The following is a 23,219-nucleotide window of genomic DNA, read 5'->3' as shown; positions in this document are numbered from 1 at the left end:
ATACGCGTCGATATCTTCATGTAGTGTTGTAGTGCAAGTTTTTGGAAAAACTTATTTTTCGAGCACTGTTCTATATACGGGACACTCCTAATTGGTAAAATCTACCATTCTACCCCCCTATTGTGCAATCACCTGGTACCATATGGTAACCCTTGGTGAATACCCTCAGTGTCTAAAATGCCTTTTTCTAGCTTGCAAATGGGTCCCTTCATTTAACGGCCTCATGTACTCTTGTTTGTCTTAAAATGCTAGCACGAGCCTTTACGTTTGTTCATTTGAAATCTACACTACAGACCAAGATATGGAAACAATGAGCTATTATAGTTGTACTCAGTTAGGGATGTTGAAACAAATGATGTAGAAAAGAGTACGAAATATCATATGTGACCTATCTTTACCCGAGAAATTAATTTATAATTATAAAATTTTCAAGTTTCTCTTCGGCTTTCCTAAAAGTATTATTTCTTTGAGTCAACCATTGGATGTTGTGGATTTCTTGTCATTTGTCTGAGAAACTGCTTGCCATTATGCAGTTGTGTCGTTTCAACATTCAATAAATGGATTTTTCAAAGAAACAAACGGGAATGATAATTTAAATTGATTGATCATAATATTTATGACTCAAAGAGAGGGGGATTTCATTTGGGGTTGGGGAGGAGAAGAGAGAGAGAGAGAGAGAGAGAGAGAGAGAGAGAGAGAGAGAGAGAGGACAAGGGTAGAGACACAATTCCTAGGCATGGCCACTAGCAAGCTATGAATATGGGTCTTCTTAAAGATAGGTCCAAGGGGCATCTATAAGAGAGGGTGGTAATTGGGAGGAGAACAAGCATGTGGAGAAACTTCGTGGTGGGAAACACATCTTGCTTGAGGTGGTGCACCTCACACTATGAAAATCTCTAATTGTTTACCGTGGCCTTTTATCGCGTTTTGTAGAGAGAAGGTCCAAATTCAACTGGAGAGGGAAGAGAGAGGAGGGCCGGGGGGGATTTTTTTTTACATTTAAACTATTACCGTGACTATTTTCGCTAATATTACTGCGTTATTACCTCCGTTATTTTTGCTATTATTAACACATCTATTTTTGAGGGGAGATTTAGCGCCTAAACTTTCAAATTCTGGATACATTCCCCCTCCCTGCCCCCCTTCACATTTTGGTGTTTCTCTCCTCTCAATAAGAATTAAAGAATATTGTATGAAATTTTCAAATTTAAAAAAGAAAAGATATGGAAGCATGTAACAACTCTACAAGAGGTACTTCACATTAGCGACCCTTGCAGTGCGACGCTCAAAAGTGAAAATCCACGATGTTTCTATAAGCGTCACTATGGGCATTGCTATGAGCGTCGCTATTCTATTTGCTACATAGCGACGCCCATAGCGACGCCGACAGTGATAAAAAATAAACCGAGAGTGTTCGAAACTGAGATCTCAGATCTGAGTTTTTGGTGCTCAAGCAAATAGGTAACCCGTGCTCTCCCTCTCTCTCTCTTTCTTCCCCACACACACACACACAGACACATACACGAGGAGAGGAAGGAGAGCTAGGTATGCTCCTTCCCTCTCCTCTCTCTCATGTTCCCTTCCCCTCTTTCTCTCTCTCTCTCTCTCTCTCTCTCTCTCTCTCTCTCTCTCTCACACACACACACACACACACACATACACACACATTGTGTCTTTGAGAGAGAGAGAGAGAGAGAGAGAGAGAGAGAGAGAGAGAGAGAATAAGAGAGAGAAAGATATAAAACAGAGAGAGAGAGAGAGGAGAAAACAAAGAGAAAGAGAAAGAGGGAGAAAGAGAGAGAGAATAAAAAACCAAAGAGAGAGAGGGGGAGAAGACGAAAGAGAGAGGTAAGGGGAGAAAACAAAGAGAGAGAGAGATTAGGTTAAGATTTAAATTAAATTAGGTTAGATTACATTTAGATTTATGTTTATGTTGAGTTTAAGATTAGGTTAGATTTAGATTTATGTTAGATTAAGATTAAGTTAGATTTAAAATTATGGCAGCATTAAAGGTTAGGTAGCTATGTTAGATTTAAGTTAGACTACATTTAGGTTTAGTATTTAAGATTGGATTAGATTTAAGTTTATGTTGAGTTTAATATTATATTAGATTTAGATTTAAGATTAAGACAAGATTTAAGATTAATTATATTAAATTTAGATTTAAGTTAGATTACATTTAGGTTTAGGTTATATTTAAAATTAGATTACATTTAGATTTATTTTGAGTTTAAGATTATATTAGATTTAGATTTATGTTCGATGTAAGATTAGATTAGATTTAGGTTAGATTTTTGTGCATGTCAATGAAGGCGCGCTTTGCTCAAAGAGCAAACACTAGTTACACAACAATATGTATATTCTCATCAGAATCTGACACCTATTAACTCACACACTAACCATATTCTATTAGCCACAAATCACCACATGCTTAATTAGGTTAGATTTAAGATTAGAGTTTGGATTGAGTTTTTATATTAGAGTCTACCTTGGTGCGTGGTTCACTCTTAAAATGAGGCCAGGTATCTTCAATGTGCCTCCAAGCCTTTGAATCGGTGGGCACCCTAAATGTTGCGTCACAGGATCTATTCATAGCATGCCACCACATCAACTTTGCAATTGAACCACAACGAAACATGCTTTTTATCCTAGGAATAATAGAAAAATGCCGCAACACTTTAGTTGGCACTGACTCGCCAACTAAATCTTGTTTGTAGCGCATGTCTCCGCACTTAGGACACAACAAACAATATGCAAATTCATTGCGAACAAGAATGCAATCATTTGGATATGCATGAATCTTGTTGTAGTCCAAGCCAGCTGAGGTCAATAGTCGCTTTGCGTCTAGCCTGGAGGGGGGCATTTCATTGCCATCCAGGAGTAGTTGCTCCTGCAACAACCTGTTTAAGCCACATTGAATTAAAACCTCCCAAGCACGTCACCGTTGCAATCGAAAAATCTCTTTTGTAAGTTACGTACCTAAACAAAGCAGTGACGCTTGTAACCACCCGTACACTGAGTGCAGATTCAAAAACAACAGACAAGTATGAAGCACATATATTTTGGCGCCTTCATAGATTGGTTGACGTGCCAAATTTCTCCACATGTCTTCAGGAGATAGGCGCACGTCTTCTGGTACTGCTTCGTTAGCGTTCTCCTCGCTTGGCTGGAAGAAGGCATCCAACATCTCCTCCGTGCCGTCGTCTTGTGTCTGTAAGCCCTCCTCTGCTTCCATCCTTTGCTCTGGATTGGTCGGACCTTCACGCATAATCCTTTTTCTCTCTCTCTCAGATGTAGGTGTTATGTCGCGAAAATCAATGCCCGTTTCGTAGGAGTCGTATCGTAGATTCTGTACGGTTTCTCTAGCAAACTCTCCTTACTTGTGCACATGCTCATTATATATCCTACGCTTGCGCTGGATTTGATACTTGCAGAGCGTGCACGAGCATGCAATCTTTTCCTCCATGTTAGTTGATGACATTGCCATCTACAATGATTATGAATGTTGTCTCAATATATATACTCCTCACAATGTAAACTACCTCACATTCTCTAGCCTTGCCTGATCTCCGCACACCTCGTTCCAGAGGTGTACGGAGATCAGGACCACCGGGTCAATATCTCTTCTTTATTGGTCAAATCCTATATGGGTGACACATAAGTGCACACCCAGGTGTACATGACAATGCATGTAGCGGGCAAAACCCCTTTGCCTTTTTTAGTTTCATAGTTTCTTCCAGAGGGAGAGAGAGATAAAGAGATAGTTTCTGTCCTTTTCATACAATTGGTCAGCATCCAAGCTAACTCTTTCACCACTAGTTTCTCTATCTACTACTCTCTCTCTCTCTATCTATCTTTACCTCTCTCTCTATCTCTATTTCTCTCTCTCTCTATCTCCTTATCTCTATCTTTCTCTCTCTCTCTCTCTCTCTCTCTCTCTCTCTCTCTCTCTCTCTCTCTCTCTCTCTCTTATATATATATCACTCTCTATCTCTCTATTTGGATTTAGTCCTTTCATGCTCATGTATGGGTTTCAACCTAGGTCACCTGTTACGGTGGGGTTGGCAACCGAAAAGCTCCAACAGGTTAAGGATTTTCTCCAAGTCCACATGGATATGCTAAAACTCGCTCATCAGAATGTCCGACAAGTGCAGGATCCGTATAAGAAGTATGCCGATGAGAAACGTCGGCAAGTTACCTTCGAGGAAGGAGAGGAAGTATTTTTACGTATGTCAGAACATTCAGAAAGTCTGAAAACTGGGCCAACACCTAAATTATCTCCCCGATATTGTGGGCCTTTCAAAATACTCAAGCGAGTAGGTGATCGTGCCTACAAATTATTGCTATCTACACATTCTCCTATTCATCTGGTGTTTCATGTAAGCCGTTTGCGTAAGCGGTTACATGCGGATGACAATGTCATTGACCAACAGATTTTGGTAGATGTCATGTAAGCGAGTAGGTGATCCTGCCTACAAAATATTGCTACCTACACATTCTCGTATTCATCCGGTGTTTCATGTAAGCCGTTTGCGTAAGCAGTTACATGGGGATGACAATGTCATTGACCAACAGATTTTGGTAGATTTCATTGAACCTCCTACCTTACCGCATGAACCTGAACGTGTTCTCGATTACCATGAGTTACGTACACGTCATCATGTACGTCAACAAGCCTTAATCAAGTGGAAAGATCTACCTGAGGAAGGTGCCACTTGGGAAAACATTAGTGTTCTTAAGAAGTGTTGGGGTATAAAGCTCAATGTGGTCGCCCAGGTAAGTGGGCGGGCCGCCAGGTATGTACACATATTCTTTTGTAAAAACATAATAAGAACTCACTATGCTCTACACATTACAGTAGAGCGAGTTCACCATATCGTCGTGCTCTTCTTCTCGCACTCTCTCTCGCGTCTCACTTCCGCTCGTACTCCTTCAACTGGTATCAGAGCTCAGATCGAGGCTCGGGGCAGCACTGCAGGAGGCTAGAGTCACCAGCTCAGATTGGAGTGCAATTAGACAGGCAAAGACACGGCCCCAAATCTTGTGGGAGGACCCATATGCCTTGGTGTGCTCAGAATTTCATTCTGAGGTCATCTCGATTACCGTTCAGCTTCGACAAAGTTCTGCGCAGGCCATTTTCGACTATGTGGTCTCAGCGGGTGCAGATCCGACTCTGCAAATTTGGGGTTTTCGGCCTACGACTGCAGGTGCTGAGGATATCGACACTCCCAGAGTGTTGATTTGTGGCTGTCTACACATCGAAGGACGGCTCACAGTTCTTGGAGGCGTGTCACATACGACACGGGCGCATCTACACACAGACTATAGGCGACATCCACTAGTTCATCAGGTAGCTTGTGTTTGCTGCTTGATATTCCAGATTTCATCCTGACATTGCAAGTACTTCCACATGGGATGTATTGTCAGAGATGATGTATGTCTGTTGAGGGTTTGTTGGCTGTGAGTCACACAGCAAACAACCGCCGCAGCGGTTACAGCATATAGTGGGAAATTTGTGGATGTATGACTTTGTGGGAAGTTTATGTACTGTCAGATTTACTGTAGCCTTTGTTGAGGGTCAAGTGAGGTTTTATTGAGATGGGGGATTCTTGAATGTTGAGATCCTTTCGGTGATACAGGTCTTGGAGCGATCCCTCGAGCACCCTTAGAGAGGCAGCTAGGATGTATTGACTGTGAGTTAGACAGTTGGGATTGCATGTATGACTTTGTGGGAAGTCTATGTATTGTCTCTGTCTCTGACTGTAAGATATGGACGAAGATGAATGGAGCGAAATGGATGAATTGGCACTTTCTACCATTATGCTGACTTTGGCAGAAAGCGTTTACTTCAATGTAGCAGACGAGATGTCGGCTTATCAAGCATGGTTAAAGCTGAGTGATCTTTATGTGAAGCAGAGTGCAGCTTCACAGGTATACTGGCTTAAGAAGCTTGTTAACTTCAAGATGAAAGAAGGGACACCTATGTCCAATCATCTGAATGAATTCAACACAATCTATAGTCAGTTGTCAGCTCAAGGTGTCAAGTTTGATGAACGTGTTAGAGCAATGTTCCTGTTGATCACATTGCCGGAAAGTTGGGACACGTTTCGCACAGCTTTGAGTAATTATGCACCTCCAGATGGTTTGAACATAGCAGGTGTAGAAGGAAGTCTGCTTACTGAAGAAACCAATAGAAAGACAATGGACAAAGGCAAAGGAACAGCCTTAGTTGTCAGGGGAAGGACCAAAGAAAAGTACAAAGGTGGAAAGAGGAATCAGTCTCGTAGCAAGTCCCGCAGTGCTAAAGGCAAGAGTGACATAGAATGCTACCATTGTGGCAAGAAGGGTCACATGAAAAGAGACTGCAGAGAATGGAAAGCAGAAAAAGACAAAGAGAAAGCTGAAGACCATGGTGAGAAGAACAAGTCCTCAGTGAAGATTCAAGAAATAAATGTGACAAACACTGTTGTAGAGGATGACAGTCTAGTGTCAGGAGACATCTACTTCTTGAAGAATACAATGGACTCAGCTCTTCTTACAGCATCTGATGGAAATGCACTGAGTGACTGGATTATAGACTGGAGTGGTTTACCTCTTATGTGACCACTAAAGATCATGTTCGGCTAGGCAATGGGCTGACATGTGAGATCTTAGGTGTTGGCGATGTTCAATTGAAGTTTCAAAATGGCTCTTCTTTCACGCTGAAGAATGTGAGACATGTTCCCGCAATTACAAAGAGCTTGATCAGCACAGGTTTACTTGATGATGCTGGCTACGTCACCACTTTTGGACAGAACATGTGGAAGATATCCAAGGGTTCTATGATAGTAGCACATGGAGTAAAGTCTTGAGGACTTTACATGATCTATGTATCAAATGTCTCTAAAAATGTAATCAATGTAACCGAGCAGCCGAACGTTTCTTTGTGGCATAGCCGGTTAGGACATATGTCCAAGAAGGGAATGGAAATCTTGTCTCGTTCTGGTTATTTGCCTCGCTTTTCATTTAATGATTTTGAATTCTGTGAACATTGTCTGTATGGTAAGCAAACACAGCAGCCACATAAGCATAGAAGCAGTAGAAGAGATACACAGTTGGCACTTGTTCATAGTGATTTGTGTGGACCTATGCCTAACCTATCTCTAGGGGGAGCTTCTTACTTTATGACATTTATAGATGATTACTCGAGGAAAGTATGGGTTTACTTTCTCAAGCACAAGGATGAAGCGTTTAGTGTTTTCAAAACGTTTGTGACACTTGTGGAGAATCAGAGTGGCAAGAAGCTTAAATGCTTACGCACTGACAATGGTGGAGAGTATGTTTCAAAGGCCTTTCCGTTATTTTGTGAGTCAAAAGGTATAAAACGTGAACTTACTGCTCCTTACAATCCTCCTCAAAATGGTGTTGCTGAGAGGATGAATAGGACCATACAAGAGAAGGTCAGAAGTATGTTTTCTAATGCACAACTGCCAAATGGGTTTTGGGCTGAAGCTGTATCAACAACTGTTCATCTTGTAAATAGATCTCCTAGCAAGGTTTTGCAGAAGGATTCAGTGCCAAAGATGGTATGGTCAGGCAAAATGTCCTCATACAAGCATCTCAGAGTCTTTGGCTGTGAGGCATATACTCACGTTCCAAAGGAATTTAGGAACAAACTTGAGCCAACGAGTAGACAGTGCATCTTTCTAGGCTATGGTAATTCTGGTGAGATGGGGTACAGACTTGGGGATCCCGAATCCAGAAAGGTTGTCCGCAGCAATGATGTTCACTTTAATGAATCCAAATATCATTCTAAACCAGAGAGGGTTGAGGAGATTAGAAGAGTTGTCTTCCAAGAAGATGGACCTGCATGTGCAAGACAAAATGTCAGGGCTCAAGAGGAGCAAGGACAGGATAGAGTGGAACCATAGGTTGTGGCCGAGCCTGAGCCACCTATTGTGCGTAGATCTGGACGTGTCACGCGACCTCCTGATAGGTTTGTTCCATCTATGAACTATGTCATGTTGACTGATTGCAATGAGCCTCCATGTTATAAGGAATCAGTGCAAATGAAGGACTCCGGGAATTCACAATTGGCCATGCAGTCAGAGATGACAGATCTGCATAAAAACAAGACATGGAAGCTAGTTAAATTACCACAGGGCAAAAAGGCTCTACCTTGTAAATAGGTTTACAGGTATAAGATCACCGCTCATGATAGTCAGCCAAAGTACAAAGCAATGCTTGTTGCCAAGGGCTTTAAGCAAGAACAAGGCATTGACTTTGATGAAGTCTTCTCTCCGGTGGTCAAGATGACTACATTGAGATGCTTTCTTGCATTGGTTGCCATATTAGATTTGGTGTTGCACCAAATGGATGTCAAGACAGCGTTCTTGCATGGTGATTTAGATGTGGAAATTTACATGTAGCAGCCAGAAGGGTTTGTTGAGAAAGTGCTATACAATTGGCTCGCAATCTAGTTTATCACTCAAAGACAAAGCATGTGGATGTGAAGTATCATTTCATCAGGGAAATGCTCGAGGATAAGCAACTTCAGCTTGTCAAAGTTCACACCATAGAAAATCCTGCTGATCTACTTACAAAAGGACTTCCCTTAGAGAGCTTTGCGCATTTTCGCAAGCAATTAGGTGTAGGGTAGTACATCACTTCTCTACATCTCTTGTATATTAGCTTGTATAGTAGCTTCTCTCACACTTAAAGTACCACATTGGACTTTAAGTGGGAGGTTGTTGGGGTATAAAGCCCAATGTGGTCGCCCAGGTAAGTGGACGGGCCGCCAGGTATGTACACATATTCTTTTGTAAAAACCTAATAAGAACTCACTATGCTCTACACATTACAGTAGAGCGAGTTCACCATATCGTCATGCTCTTCTTCTCGCACTCTCTCTCGTGTCGCACTTCTGCTCGTACTCCTTCAAGAAGAAGTTTCCCACTTTTGTTTTTGATGATGAAAACTCTTCTTAAGGGAGGAGTAATGTCAGGACACCGGCAAGGCCGGACTAGACAAGGGCAAGACCGGGCTAGGCAGTGTAGAAAGGGAGTCCAACTAGGGCAAAGGGCCAGGGGCCATGTTGTATAGTGGGTGGTTGGGTGGTGGACTCCTAGGTTCTAGTTCCCCTTGTCTAACACCCCCACCTCTCCCTTCCCCCTCTCTTCTTCTCCAAGTTTCTCAAGTTTCGTCGAAGAGGGTTTCGTCTAAGTTTTGGCAAGGGGGTATTCCGCCATCTTCTTTGGAAGCTCAACCTATTCGAAGCTCAATCGTGCTACAAAGAAGAGGTAAACACAAAAGCACATCCTCCCTCTTTCCCTTTTGTTTTCTACTACACACATACATACACACAAACACACACATAAATTTAAAAAATACAAAAAATAGAGAATCCATAACATACCTCATTCACTAGGAAATGGTTCTTTCGCACAGCTTGGTTGAAATGGTTGCTTTGCTAAGCACGTTTGAAAATGGTTGCTTTGCTACGCACGTTTGGAAATGATTGATTTGTCACGCACGTTTTGGAAATGATTGTTTGGATAGTGTTAGATAGAAATAGAGAGAGAGAAAGAGATAAATGAAGAGAGAGAGAGAGATTTGAAGAGATGGAGAGAAATGTTAGATAGAGAGAGAGAGAAATAGATAAAGAGAGTGAGAGAGGGAGAGAAATGTTAGATAAAGAGAGGTAAATGTTAGATAGAGAGAGAGAGAGAGAGAGAGAGAGAGAGAGAGAGAGAGAGAGAGGGAGAGAAATGTTAGATAGAGAGAGAGAAATAGATAAAGAGAGCGAGAGAGAAAGAGGCATAGAGGTAGATAAAGAGAGAGAGAGAATTAATGAGAGAAAGAAAGAGAGAGAGAGAGAGAGAGAGAGAGAGAGAGAGAGGGAGAGAAATGTTAGATAGAGAGAGAGAAATAGATAAAGAGAGCGAAAGAGAAAGAGGCATAGAGGTAGATAAAGAGAGAGAGAGAATTAATGAGAGAAAGAAAGAGAGAGAGAGAGAGAGAGAGAGAGAGAGAGAGAGAGAGAGAGAGGGAAAGAGGAAGAGAGATGAGAGAGAGAGGGATAGGGAAACAGGTAGAGAGATAGGGAGATAGAAATAGGGAGAGAAAGAGAGAGAGATAGAAAGAGGGAGAGAGATAGGGAGAGAAAGAGAGAGAGAGAGAGAGAGAGAGAGAGAGAGAGAGAGAGAGAGAGAGAGAGAGAGAGAGAGAGAGAAATAGGGATAGAGGGAAAGAGCGAGAGAGATAGGGAGAGAAAGAGAGAGATAGAAAAAGGGAGAGAGATAGGGAGAGAAAGAGAGAGAGAGATAGAAATAGGGAAAGAGATAGGGATAGGGATAGAGGGAGACATAGGAGAGTAGGAGAGAGAGAGAGAGAGATAGATAGATAGATAGATAGTTCTATTATCGTCCTGGGAGGTCAAATATGACCTATGGGACCAAATGAACATGTCACGTGGTGTGAGTGGAGTTCATAAGTGACTCTCGATGATCAAAAATGGCTGAAATGAGCGTCGCAATAGAGAGTCCACATCGTGGTTGGGAGAGGAAGGTATGTAGGGAGAGCTCATGGCTGAATATATGGGGAAAAGAGGACCTAATGTGGTCAAAAGCTGAGCACTCAAGTAGTGTGTGGTACTCACTCTCTCGCACTTGACGAGGGCATAAGGTGCAAAGTCGATGACACTCCTCGCCAGTGCCCCAACGTCCTGTCTCACAGCGTAGAGAATGGGAGCGGGAGCTAAGACGAATGGAGGCAATGGTGCGGATCGCACTCAACGGGATGGGCTCAAGGATGTAGGAATGGGTTCGGTTACCTCGTTCCGAGAAGAAGAGAGATTTGTAGTTTGGGGCAACGTGTGTGGTGTAATGGCTGAAGCGAGAACCTCCGGATTTCTCCCAAGCCATGATACATTGGCGTTGTAAGAAGGCCTCATTAACTTGGGAGTCGATCGACGCATCCTTGACCAAGTGACATGCATCCCATCTTCCAAACCATTTCTTGATATCAAACATCCACCCCGAACTTAGTATTTTGCTCTTGCATGTCTTTTGAACCTTTTGACTTGCTTCATATGAGATTCTAGGAAGTCGATGCAAAGGGCTACGTTGTGTCTTACGCATGTACTCCACAACCCTTTCCATGCCCAAGACCTCAATGGGAAGCGATCCGGACTCAAGAAGTAAGAGCATGTAGGGTGTTTGTGTCTTGACTTGGAGAAAGTTGGTGAGAAAACGCTTTTGGACATTCTCAAACTCTTTCCAAGTAGACTTCCCGATGCTTCCACCCCACACCTCCACTCCATAAAGAAGCACCGGTGTCACCAATGTGTCAAAGAGGTACTTTTTGAGAGCCCAACACCTGATCTCTCCTGCATTGCACATGTTCTCAAATGCATAATAAGCCCTCTTTCCGGCTTCCAAGCGACGCATTGCACAATCCTTCCATTTATGATTGGATGGAACCTCAAGGCCAAGGTACTTGAAGTGATCTACCACTTCAAGTTTCTCATTGTTGTATACAATGCATGGATTTTCGTCATTGAGGGTCTTTACAAGCATAACCTTGGTTTTGGATCCATTCACGATCAGCCCGCTATGTAGGCAAAAGCGTTCAAAGACACTCATAAGCTTTTGTGCATCTTCTAAGGTATGTGCCAAGAGCACTACATCATCGGCATAAAGCAAAAGCATGATCACCGCATTTCCAATCTTAACCTCTTCTATGCCTTCTTGCTGCATAAAATCAAGAACCATGTATTCCAATTCATCAATGAGTAGCCCAAAGAGGGTTGGGGAAAGTGGGCATCCTTGTTTGACACCAATAGTGCTTGCAAAAAATTCTGAAATTCCATCTCCCATACGTAATCGACATATCACTTTTTGGTAGATGCGAAAGACTGCATGCATAAATTCTCTCGGCACTTGAAGGCTTTGCATACGTCTCCAAAGATTTCCTCGCGGTACCATGTCAAAAGCTTTCTTGAAATCCACAAAGCAACAATACAACTTTTTTCCTTTCAATCGAGACGCTTCCATAAGAACTCGAAGAGTGACAAGGTGATCAATAGTGCTATGATGCTTTCGAAAACCTGCTTGGCCAAGCGCACGTTTGCCATTCACTTATCTTCATCTCCATGATACATCCAAATAACTTTGCCATCAAAGAACCAACCATTATAGTGCGATAGTTGTTCACATTGTTTACATCTCCTCCTTTGTGCAAAGGTTTGATCAAATTTGCACTCCAATCATGAGGCATGCCATACTGAAGTGCAAGGTTAAACATATCGCATATCCAATATCGTGTTTTCTTGCTTGTCCATTTAATCATTTCAGCCTTGACACCTTGAAGGTCACCTGCCTTGCGAGTAGCAAGTTTCTCAAGCGCGCGGCATACATCTTCAATGGTAAAGAAGGGATACATAAACGGAAGGGAGCTACAACCCTCCATCTTATCAACATTGGGTTGCTCATAGAGGTTCTTACAATGCATATACATATCCTCAAGAGTCAAGTCACCAAAGCTCTCAACGCGCTTGCCTTTTAGATTTTGCCAAAACTTGCCACATGCATGTGCTTTCTCTTGTGCTAAAAGAAGTTGTTTTTCGACTTCCCACCTTCTCCTCTTCTTTTGAACAAGTGCTTTGTATGTGTGTGAACATTCCAAGTAAACTTCCTTGTCTTTGATTGCATCCAATCTTAGCAAGTGTTTTCGGGCTTGACTACATTCCATGTCAAACCATTTCTTCTTGGTGCTACCCTTCTTAGACCTTTTGCAAGACATGTGTTTCGCCGAAAAGCATTCCTTCGCACAAGAGAAAATTACTTCTTTGAAAACTTTCCACTTGCATTCTAATGTTGGGCTCCCTTGATGCTCTATCATGCTTAACAGTTGGTCCACCATATCAGCATATATAAGTGCTCGTTTGAAGTCTAGACGTAGGTACAAATGATTCACATCATGATTGGAGGCTACATGCTCGGGCCGTTTACCACACTTGAGGTCAATACATAACATCCTATGATCCGATTCCGGATTCCATTCACCAAGTGTAAAGCTTTGTATGCATTCTAGAGTGGCTTCTGAGAACAACATATAGTCAATCACGCTAGCACCATTGTGCTTTCTACATGTAAAGTCATTGGTGCCTTGCCATAAAGATACACCATTTGCAATGAGCATTCCGGTACTATTGCACATATGTAGAAGTGACTTTCCATAGTGATCCACTTCTTTTGCATCATTAGAACTTCGATTATACATGTATGAGTCATCCACTCTTCTTGATACATGCGGCATGTCGACTTGTTGTGTGTCGTGTTGTAACATATTTGTGCGAGCATTCATGTCTCGAAAAACAATGACTTCACCTTGATCCTTGTAATGAGCAATGTCTTCCTCTAGTTCAACAAAGGGCTGATCTTTATCCATATTCAAGCGAGCATAAAAGTTGGAGTCATAGTGAGGAATGTATCAGCCGGCCACAAACATGACTTGACCATTTGGTGGGCTGATTTTCAGCCATAAGTAGCGTTTATACTTATCTTCTTTGACAATGAAAACATCTTTCAAACCCTTTTTGGTCATACATGCTACGCCTCCTTGGCCTCTTCGTTGCTTTGCATTTTTGGCCCACATCAAAGAATGCACATCGTATTTGTCAAATCCAAGAATTCGTTGCGCATCATGCTCCCATGTTTCGACAAGAAGTATCACATCGGAGTCATTGGTAAGCTCATCAATGCCAATTCCCGCATTCCATGGATACCCGTTACAATTCCAAAAGCTTATTCGCAAGCGTGAGTTGGTCTCATAGATCATGTGTCCCTATTTGAAATAGGGAGAGAGGGAGAGAGAGAGGGAGAGAAGGAAAGAGGGAGACAAAGAGAGAGAGAGAGAGGGAAAGAGGGAGAGAAAGAGAGAGAGAGAGAGAGAGAGAGAGAGAGAGAGTGTAGATAGAGGGAAAGAAAGAGAGAGAGTGTAGATAGAGGGAAAGAGGGAGAGAAAGAGAGAGATAGAGGGAAATAGGGATAGGGATAGAGAGACAGAAAGAAAAATGGAAAGAGGGAAAGAGATAGGGATAGGGATAGAGGGAGAGATAGGGATAGGGATAGAGAGAAGGAAATAGGGAGAGAGGGAGAGAAGGAAAGAAGGAAAGAAAGAGAGAAATAGAGGGAAATAGGGAGAGAAAGAAAGATAGAGGGAAAGAGGGAAAGATAGAGAGAGTGTAGATAGAGGGAGAGATAGAGATAGAGGTCTGCAGCCAAGCATATGAGATTCCTCTTGACAGGCATTCAAGTGCAGAGCTTGAGCCGCATGAGCGGCAATCCATATTGTAGACAAGGCAAGAGCCCAGCAAAGCAAAGAGATTTAGTTTTCAAGAAGGTGGAGCCCGTGCATGGCGTTGCAGCGGTGTCCGAGGTGACAACGGATTGTAGGTACGGAAATCATAAGTTTTGCAACGAGAGATCTGCAAGTGGCGGAAAGCTTACATCGTCCGACTCTAAATCATCACGCGGAAAACGAAGCGCAGCATTAATATCATCAGCTCTGGGCACGGTTGATCCCAGAAATGGTGCAGCAAAGTCTCTAAGAAGCCTATATACATTGACAAAGGATGACACTTTAATTTCCCTGAGCTCTAACATGAATCATGTTACGCCTTACAAAGACTCTGAGTGCAGAAAGAAGCCAGTTGCGGCCTCCATTGCTGAGACTAAATTACATGAGTCTAATACAACAATCTCCATTTGGAGGATGTCTGCAACGGGACAGCTGCGGACGCACTTCGTAGCCCCGGTGTTAAGTTCCAGACGATATAAGCAATATGAGCACCAGTGCAGGCGCTGATCTCTGGCTTGCATCAAAGGGATCAGGGATGATCGAGCATAATCGGGGGCCACTGTCAGATAAAGGTCTTTTTGGTGTGTGCAAATATCATGACGTTTGTGGTCAATCTTCACCAGACCTATATAAAGGTACTATGATTCATAGCATTAGTGAATTATTCATGTATTTCGTGTATCGACAAATTACACAAAATGATTGTTTGCATGGTGTTAGATAGAAATAGAGAGCGAGAGAAAGAGATAAATGAAGAAAGAGAGAGAGAGAGAGAGAGAGAGAGAGAGAGAGAGAGAGAGAGAGAGAGAGAGAGAGAGAGAGAGAGAGAGATTTGAAGAGAGGGAGAGAAATGTTAGATAGAGAAAGAGAAATGTTAGATAGAGAGAGAGAAATAGATAAAGAGAGTGAGAGAGGGAGAGAAATGTTAGATAAAGAGAGGTAAATGTTAGATAGAGAGAGGGAAATAGATAAAGAGGGAGAGAAATGTTAGATAGAGAGAGAGAAATAGATAAAGAGAGTGAGAGAGAAAGAGGCATAGAGATAGATAAATAGAGAGAGATAATTAATGAGAGGGAGATAGATAGATAGATAGATAGAGAGACACACACACAAGGGGGGGGGGGGGAAGAGAGAGAGATAGAAAAAGAGAGAGGGGGAGAGTGATAGCAAAATAGGGAAAGAGAGAGAGAGAGAGAGAGAGGGAGAGAGATGAGAGAGAGATAGGGATAGGGAAAGAGGTAGAGAGATAGGGAGAGAAAGAGAGAGAGATAGGGAGAGACAGAAATAGGGATAGAGGGAAAGAGCGAGAGATAGAAAGAGGGAGAGAGATAGGGAGAGAAAGAGAGAGATAGAAAAAGAGAGAGATAGGGAGATAGAAATAGGGAGAGAAAGAGAGAGAGAGAGAGAGAGATAGAAATAGGGAAAGAGGGAAAGAGATAGGGATAGGGATAGAGGGAGAGAGAGAGAGAGAGAGAGAGAGAGAGAGAGAGAGAGAGAGAGAGAGAGAGAGAGAGAGAGAGAGAGAGATAGGGATAGGGATAGAGAGAGAGAAATAAAGAGAGAGAGAGAGAGAGAGAGAGAGAGAGAGAGAGAGAGAGAGAGAGTGTAGATAGATAGATAGATAGAGAGAGAGAGAGAGAGAGAGAGAGAGAGAGAGAGAGAGAGAAAGTAGATAGAGGGAGAGAAAGGGAAAGAGGGGGAGAGAGAGAGAGAGAGAGGGATAGGGATAGGGATACAGGGAGGGAGAGAGAGAGAGATAGGGATAGGGATAGAAAGAGAGAGAGAAAGAGGGAGAGAGATAGAGAGAAGGAAATAGGGAGAGAGGGAGAGAAGGAAAGAGGGAGAGAAAGAGAGAGAGAGAGAGAGAGAGAGAGAGAGAGAGAGAGAGAGGGGGAAAGAAAGAGAGAGAGTATAGATAGAGGAAAAGAGGGAGAGAAAGAGAGAGATAGAGGGAAATAGGGATAGGGATAGAGAGACAGAAAGAAAAAGGGAAAGAGATGGGGATAGGGATAGAGGGAGAGATAGGAGAGAGAGAGAGATAGGGATAGGGATAGATAGATAGTTCTATTATCGTCCTGGGAGTTCAAATATGACCTATGGGACCAAATGAACATGTCACATGGTGTGAGTGGAGTTCAGAAGTGACTCTCGATGCTCAAAAATGGCTGAAATGAGCGTCGCAATAGAGAGTCCACATCGTGGTTAGGAGAGGAAGGTATGTAGGGAGAGATCATGGCTGAATATATGGGGAAAAGAGGACCTAATGTGGTCAAAAGCTGAGCACTCAAGTAGTGTGTGGTACTCACTCTCTCACACTTGACGAGGGCATAAGGTGCAAAGTCGATGACACTCCTGGCCAGTGCCCCAACCTCCTGTCTCGCAGCGTAGAGAATGGGAGCTAAGACGAATGGAGGCAATGGTGCGGATCGCACTCAACGGGATGGGCTCAAGGATGTAGGAATGGGTTCGGTTACCTCGTTCCGAGAAGAAGAGAGATTTGTAGTTTGGGGCAACATGTGTGGTGTAATGGTTGAAGCGAGAACCTCCGGATTTCTCCCAAGCCGTGATACATTGGCGTTGTAAGAAGGCCTCATTAACTTGGGAGTCGATCGACGCATCCTTGACCAAGTGACATGCATCCCATCTTCCAAACCATTTCTTGATATCAAGCATCCACCCCGAACTTAGTATTTTGCTCTTGCATGTCTTTTGAACCATTTGACTTGCTTCATATGCGATTCTAGGAAGTCGATGCAAAGGGCTAGGTTGTGTCTTACGCATGTACTCCACAACCCTTTGCATGCCCAAGACCTCAATGGGAAGCAATCCAGACTCAAGAAGTAAGAGCATGTAGGGTGTTTGTGTCTTGACTTGGAGAAAGTTGGTAAGAAAACGCTTTTGGGCATTCTCAAACTCTTTCCAAGTAGACTTCTCGATGCTTCCACCCCACACCTCCACTCCATAAAGAAGCACCGGTGTCACCAATGTGTCAAAGAGGTACTTTTTGAGAGCCCAACACTTGATCTCTCCTGCATTGCACATGTTCTCAAATGCATAATAGGCCCTCTTTCCGGCTTCCAAGTGACTCATTGCACAATCCTTCCATTTATGATTGGATGGAACCTCAAGGCCGAGGTACTTGAAGTGATCTACCACTTCAAGTTTCTCATTGTTATATACAATGCATGGATTTTCATCATTGAGGGTCTTTACAAGCATAACCTTGGTTTTGGATCCATTCACGATCAGCCCGCTATGTAGGCAAAAGCGTTCCAAGACACTCATAAGCTTTTGTGCATCTTCTAAGGTATGTGCCAAGAGCACTACATCATCGGCATAAAGCAAAAGCATGATCACCGCATTTCCAATCTTAACCTCTTCTATGCCTTCTTGCTGCATAAAGTCAAGAACCATGCATTCCAATTCATCAATGAGTAGCCCAAAGAGAGTTGGGGAAAGTGGGCATCCTTGTTTGACACCAATAGTGCTTGCAAAAAATTCTGAAATTCCATCTCCCATACGTAATCGACATATCACTTTTTGGTAGATACGAAAGACTGCATGCATAAATTCTCTCGGCACTTGAAGGCTTTACATACGTCTCCAAAGATTTCCTCGCGGTACCATGTCAAAAGCTTTCTTGAAATCCACAAAGTAACAATACAACTTTTTTCCTTTCAATCGAGACGCTTCCATAAGAACTCGAAGAGTAACAAGGTGATCAATAGTGCTATGATGCTTTCGAAAACCTGCTTGGACAAGTGCACGTTTGCCATTCTTTTCAGCCCATTCACTTATCTTCATCTCCATGATACATCCAAATAACTTTGCCATTAAAGAACCAACCATTATAGTGCGATAGTTGTTCACATTGTTTACATCTCCTCCTTTATGCAAAGGTTTGATCCAATTTGCACTCCAATCATGAGGCATGCCATACTGAAGTGCAAGGTTAAACATATCGCATATCCAATATCGTGTTTTCTTGCGTGTCCATTTAATCATTTCAACCTTGACACCTTGAAGGTCACCTGCCTTACGAGTAGCAAGTTTCTCAAGCGCGCGGCATACATCTTCAATGGTAAAGAAGGGATACATAAACGGAAGGGAGACACAACACTCCATCTTATCAACATTGGGTTTCTCATAGAGATTCTTACAATGCATATACATATCCTCAAGAGTCAATTCACTAAAGCTCTCAACGCGCTTGCCTTTTAGATTTTGTCAAAACTTGCCACATGCATGTGCTTTCTCTTGTGCTAAAAGAAGTTGTTTTTCGACTTCCCACCTTCTCCTCTTCTTTTGAACAAGTGCTTTGTATGTGTGTGAACATTCCAAGTAAACTTCCTTGTCTTTGATTGCATCCAATCTTAGCAAGTGTTTTCGGGCTTGACTACATTCCATGTCAAACTATTTCTTCTTGGTGCTACCCTTCTTAGACCTTTTGCAAGACATGTGTTTCACCGAAAAGCATTCCTTGGCACAAGAGAAAATTACTTCTTTGAAAACTTTCCACTTGCATTCTAATGTCGGGCTCTCTTGATGCTCTATCATGCTTAACATTTGGTCCACCATATCAGCATATATAAGTGCTCGTTTGAAGTCTAGACGTAGGTACAAATGATTCACATCATGATTGGAGGCTACATGCTCGGGCCGTTTACCACACTTGAGGTCAATACATAACATCCTATGATCCGATTCCGGATTCCATTCACCAAGTGTAAAGCTTTGTATGCATTTTAGAGTGGCTTTCGAAAACAACATATAGTCAATCACGCTAGCACCGTTGTGCTTTCTACATGTAAAGTCATTGGTGCCTTCCCATAGAGATACACCATTTGCAATGAGCATTCCGGTACTATTGCACATATGTAGAAGTGACTTTCCATAGTGATCCACTTCTTTTACATCATTAGAACTTCGATTATACATGTATGAGTCATCCATTCTTCTTGAGACATGCGGCATGTCTACTTGTTGTGTGTCATGTTGTAGCATATTTGTGCGAGCATTCATGTCTCTAAAAACAATGACTTCGTCTTGATCCTTATAATGAGCAATGTCTTCCTCTAGTTCAACAAAGGGCTGATCTCTATCCATATTCAAGCAAGCATAAAAGTTGAATTCATAGTGAGGAATGTAGCAACCGGCCACAAACATGACTTGACCATTTGGTGGGCTGATTTTCAGCCATAAGTAGCGTTTATACTTATCTTCTTTGACAATGGAAACATCTTTCAAACCCTTTTTGGTCATACATGCTACGTCTCCTTGGCCTCTTCGTTGCTTTTCATTTTTGGCCCACATCAAAGAATGCACATCGTATTTGTCAAATCCAAGAATTCGTTGCGCATCATGCTCCCATGTTTCGACAAGAAGTATCACATCGGAGTCATTGGTAACCTCATCAATGCCAATTCCCGCATTCCATGGATACCCGTTACAATTCCAAAAGCTTATTCGCAAGCGTGAGTTAGTCTCATAGATCATGTGCCCCTATTTGTTGGGTGGACTTGCATCCTCCTTAAGTGGCTTTTCTTCTTGAGGTGATACCTTAACCTTCTTGCTTCTTGAGAGAGAGAGATAGAGAGAAGGAAATAGGGAGAGAGGGAGAGAAGGAAAGAAAGAGAGAAATAGAGGAAAATAGGGAGAGAAAGAAAGATAGAGGGAAAGAGGGAGAGATAGAGATAGAGGTCTGCAGCCAAGCATATGAGATTCCTCTTGACAGGCATTCAAGTGCAGGGCATGAGCCGCATGAGCGGTAATCCATATTGTAGACAAGGCAAGAGCCCAGCAAAGCAAAGCGATTTAGTTTTCAAGAAGGTGGAGCCCGTGCATGGCGTTGCAGCGGTGGCCGAGGCGACAACGGATTGTAGGCACGAAAATCATAAGTTTTGCAACGAGAGATCTGCAAGTGGCGGAAAGCTTACATCGTCCGACTCTAAATCATCACGCGGAAAACGAAGCGCAGCATTAATATCATCAGCTCTGGGCGCGGTTGATCCTAGAAATGGTGCAGCAAAGTCTCTAAGAAGCCTATATACATTGACAAAGGATGACACTTTAATTTCCCTGGGCTCTAACATGAATCATGTTACGCCTTACAAAGACTCTGAGTGCAGAAAGGAGCCAGCTGCGGCCTCCATTGCTGAGACTAAATTACATGAGCCTAATACAACAATCTCCATTTGGAGGATGTTTGCGACGGGACAGCTGCGGCCGCCCTTCGTAGCCCCGATGTTGAGTTCCAGACGATATAAGCAATATGAGCACCACTGCAGGCGCTGATCTCTGGCTTGCATCAAAGGGATCAGGGATGATCGAGCATAATCGGGGGCCACTGCCAGATAAAGGTCTTTTTGGTGTGTGCAAATATCATGACGTTTGTGGTCAATCTTCATCAGACCACAAACATTAGTGAATTATTCATGTATTTCGTGTATCGACAAATTACTGCCTTGGAGGGGGGAATTCGGGAGTCGAGAGACAGACTGAGACAGTACAGACACGCGGCGATACAGGCATTCGCATACAGTCCCCGACTTCCGAGTCTCGTCCCTTGATTTCAATTCTGTTGTACTGCAGTCGCTGTCCTGTTGGCAGCAATACTGAATTTGTCCTATTGCGCACAATTTTCAAAACCGCAGTTACGCACCTCGAGGATGTCTTCAATTCAGACGCACACTCGGCACCAAGGATAGAAATAGGCTACAATTGGTAAAACGAGGGTAAGAGTGGAAAAATCATGTTTCCAAGCATACAAATTTCCTTTGCTTCAGTTTGCAAAGAGGAAATAATTAAGGGGATTTTTTTGGGTTTTTACACTATTTTTCTCTATTTTGGGGTGGAATTTCTCCTTTCCCCCTTGCTCTCAACCGGCATTTTTGAAATTGGAAACGGCATGATATTTAGTTGAGACACATTTTTCCCGAACACTGGAGTGAGCCCATTCACCTAGCTGAACAGATTCATAAGCGAGCACAAGTTACAACCCGACTCTCTCTCTCTCTCTCTCTCTCTCTCTCTCTCTCTCTCTCTCTCTCTCTCTCTTAGAGTGTGTAGTAGATGGCCAGAAAATTGTCTCTACATTTTTATTTTTATTTTTTCTTCCATCAAAGCAGAGTAGATTATAATATACGAATGAGGAAGCAAAAATTACAATTGACCCAGAACTGAGTAAGATGACCATGACGGGAGACTTCCCATATTACATACCAACGACATCCTTGACATAAGTACAAACATCAGAAGTAAGTAGCCTAAACAACCCCATATGCCCGCAGTGACTTGATTTGATTAGATAGCTTTTCCATAAAGTCTCTAGCCTTAGAGATTGCTTCGTAGGTTTCTGCAATAGCTTTCCTGTTTGTAGCCGTCATGTTTCGAATTTCTTTGCTCTTCCAGTCATTCAAAGGCAGATCTTGTTCTTCATCTGATAAAGCCAGAAGAGTCTTTTTAGCATCTTCATTGATCCTATTCCGAATGTAGTAGGTGTTAGCCTAGGTAATTTTCAGCTTGAATACCTGCAAATTAAAATCCAGAAAAAGCACTCTCAGGCTTGGGGCCTGGTAAGCCTCTTCAAACACAAAGCAGTTTCTCAGTTTCAAGATGATCCAAAGAAACTCAGCCCTAGTTCCGTTCCAGTAGGTGGTTAATATGCCTATGGAGTCACCTAGCAATAGCTGCTTCCAAGAGACTTGTGTGGTCAAAACAGAGTTTAGGGGGACTAGAATCGTGATTGATTGGAGACAAGACATAAACAGATGGACCAACGACTCCACACTTCTTTTACATCTTGAGCAGATCCCTGACGAGATACCTGCTTTCTGCATTTTCTCCCCTGGCCAAATTGCTTTGTGCAAAATGAGCCACAAAAGCACAGACTTTTTAGGTTGGATATTTCTATCCCAAAGTTTTCTGAACTTAAAACACCATTGCTTGCGGTCCAAGCTTACATTCCATCTCCTGTTGAGGGTGATGTGTAAAGGCGGGTTGATGTCTTTCACAGCTATCTGGGGATGATGGAGCTTAAAGCCCCCTTTCCAACTAAATGCATTTAAATGCACTGAGTCGTTGACCGACAATTTCCAGCAATTTTCCACAGGAAATAGAGAAATTCTGATCATGATAAGGTTGAGTTCCCAGGGTTGGAGAGGGAAAAGGACAAGTAATTCTTCTCTAGTTTTCCATTTCTGAGGGTTAGAGTTCCATAGATCTCCCCAAGAAGAGATTCCTTTTCTCTGACAACGAAGGGCAGTTCTCTGTTGCCTTTCATTTATGGTCTCTAGGGGGGCAAGGGGCCACCATACAGAGTCCAGTCTCCAGACCGCCCAGCGAGCTGTTGGAGTTGAAATTAACCATCAAATTGATTCTAGAGCGGTTCCATGCGCCCCATAGTGATAGCAACAGATCGGAGCCCCTAGGTTTAATCATTTGTGGCCCGAGAAAGATAGTGACCCAACTCAAATTTGTCCAGTTTTTACATTTAACCAGTGAAAATTGGTGGAGTTTCCTGAAGAGGAGGCAGGACCATTCTTGTTGCGGGTCTTCCAAGGCTCGAATGATCAGCTTAACAGCTATTTTGTCTGCCCATCTGGTCAAATTTTTTACCCATAGTCCTCCTTTCTCTATTGGTAGGCAGCACACCTCCCACTGGACCTTAGCAGCTCCCTTTTTGAAGGGATTGCCTGCCCAAAGAAAATTCCTGTAGTATTTAATCACCTGATTTAGGTGCCCCTCAAGAGGTCTCCAGCAGCTAAGAAAGAAGAGAACATAAGATGCTAGAAAATGATTGATCACCAATACCCGGCCTGCTAATGATGACTGAAATCCTTTCCCCCTTTCTAGTTTGGACCTAAAACTCTCCATGACCC

The 23,219-nt window shown here is 42.8% G+C and overlaps 2 protein-coding genes across 2 annotated transcripts; both read left to right on the top strand.

Moving 5' to 3' along the window:
• The first annotated feature begins 1,223 nt into the window (after positions 1-1,223).
• LOC147448418 (uncharacterized) lies at positions 1,224-14,847 on the top strand. Its single transcript, XM_086521398.1, has 2 exons — positions 1,224-1,251; positions 14,261-14,847. Exons 1-2 carry the CDS (start codon positions 1,224-1,226, stop codon positions 14,845-14,847), a joined length of 615 nt encoding a protein of 204 aa, XP_086377524.1.
• Positions 14,848-14,875: 28 nt separating this feature from the next.
• Positions 14,876-20,634, top strand: LOC147448417 (uncharacterized). The gene is made up of 2 exons (XM_086521397.1): positions 14,876-14,975; positions 20,048-20,634. Exons 1-2 carry the CDS (start codon positions 14,876-14,878, stop codon positions 20,632-20,634), a joined length of 687 nt encoding a protein of 228 aa, XP_086377523.1.
• Positions 20,635-23,219: the final 2,585 nt, after the last annotated feature.

Source organism: Adiantum capillus-veneris, chromosome 10, assembly GCF_014529385.1.
Source record: "Adiantum capillus-veneris isolate H3 chromosome 10, ASM1452938v2, whole genome shotgun sequence".
Taxonomy (NCBI): domain Eukaryota; kingdom Viridiplantae; phylum Streptophyta; class Polypodiopsida; order Polypodiales; family Pteridaceae; genus Adiantum; species Adiantum capillus-veneris.
The sequence above is the reverse complement of the archived record's forward strand: the minus strand, read 5'-3'. Positions and strand labels throughout refer to the sequence as shown.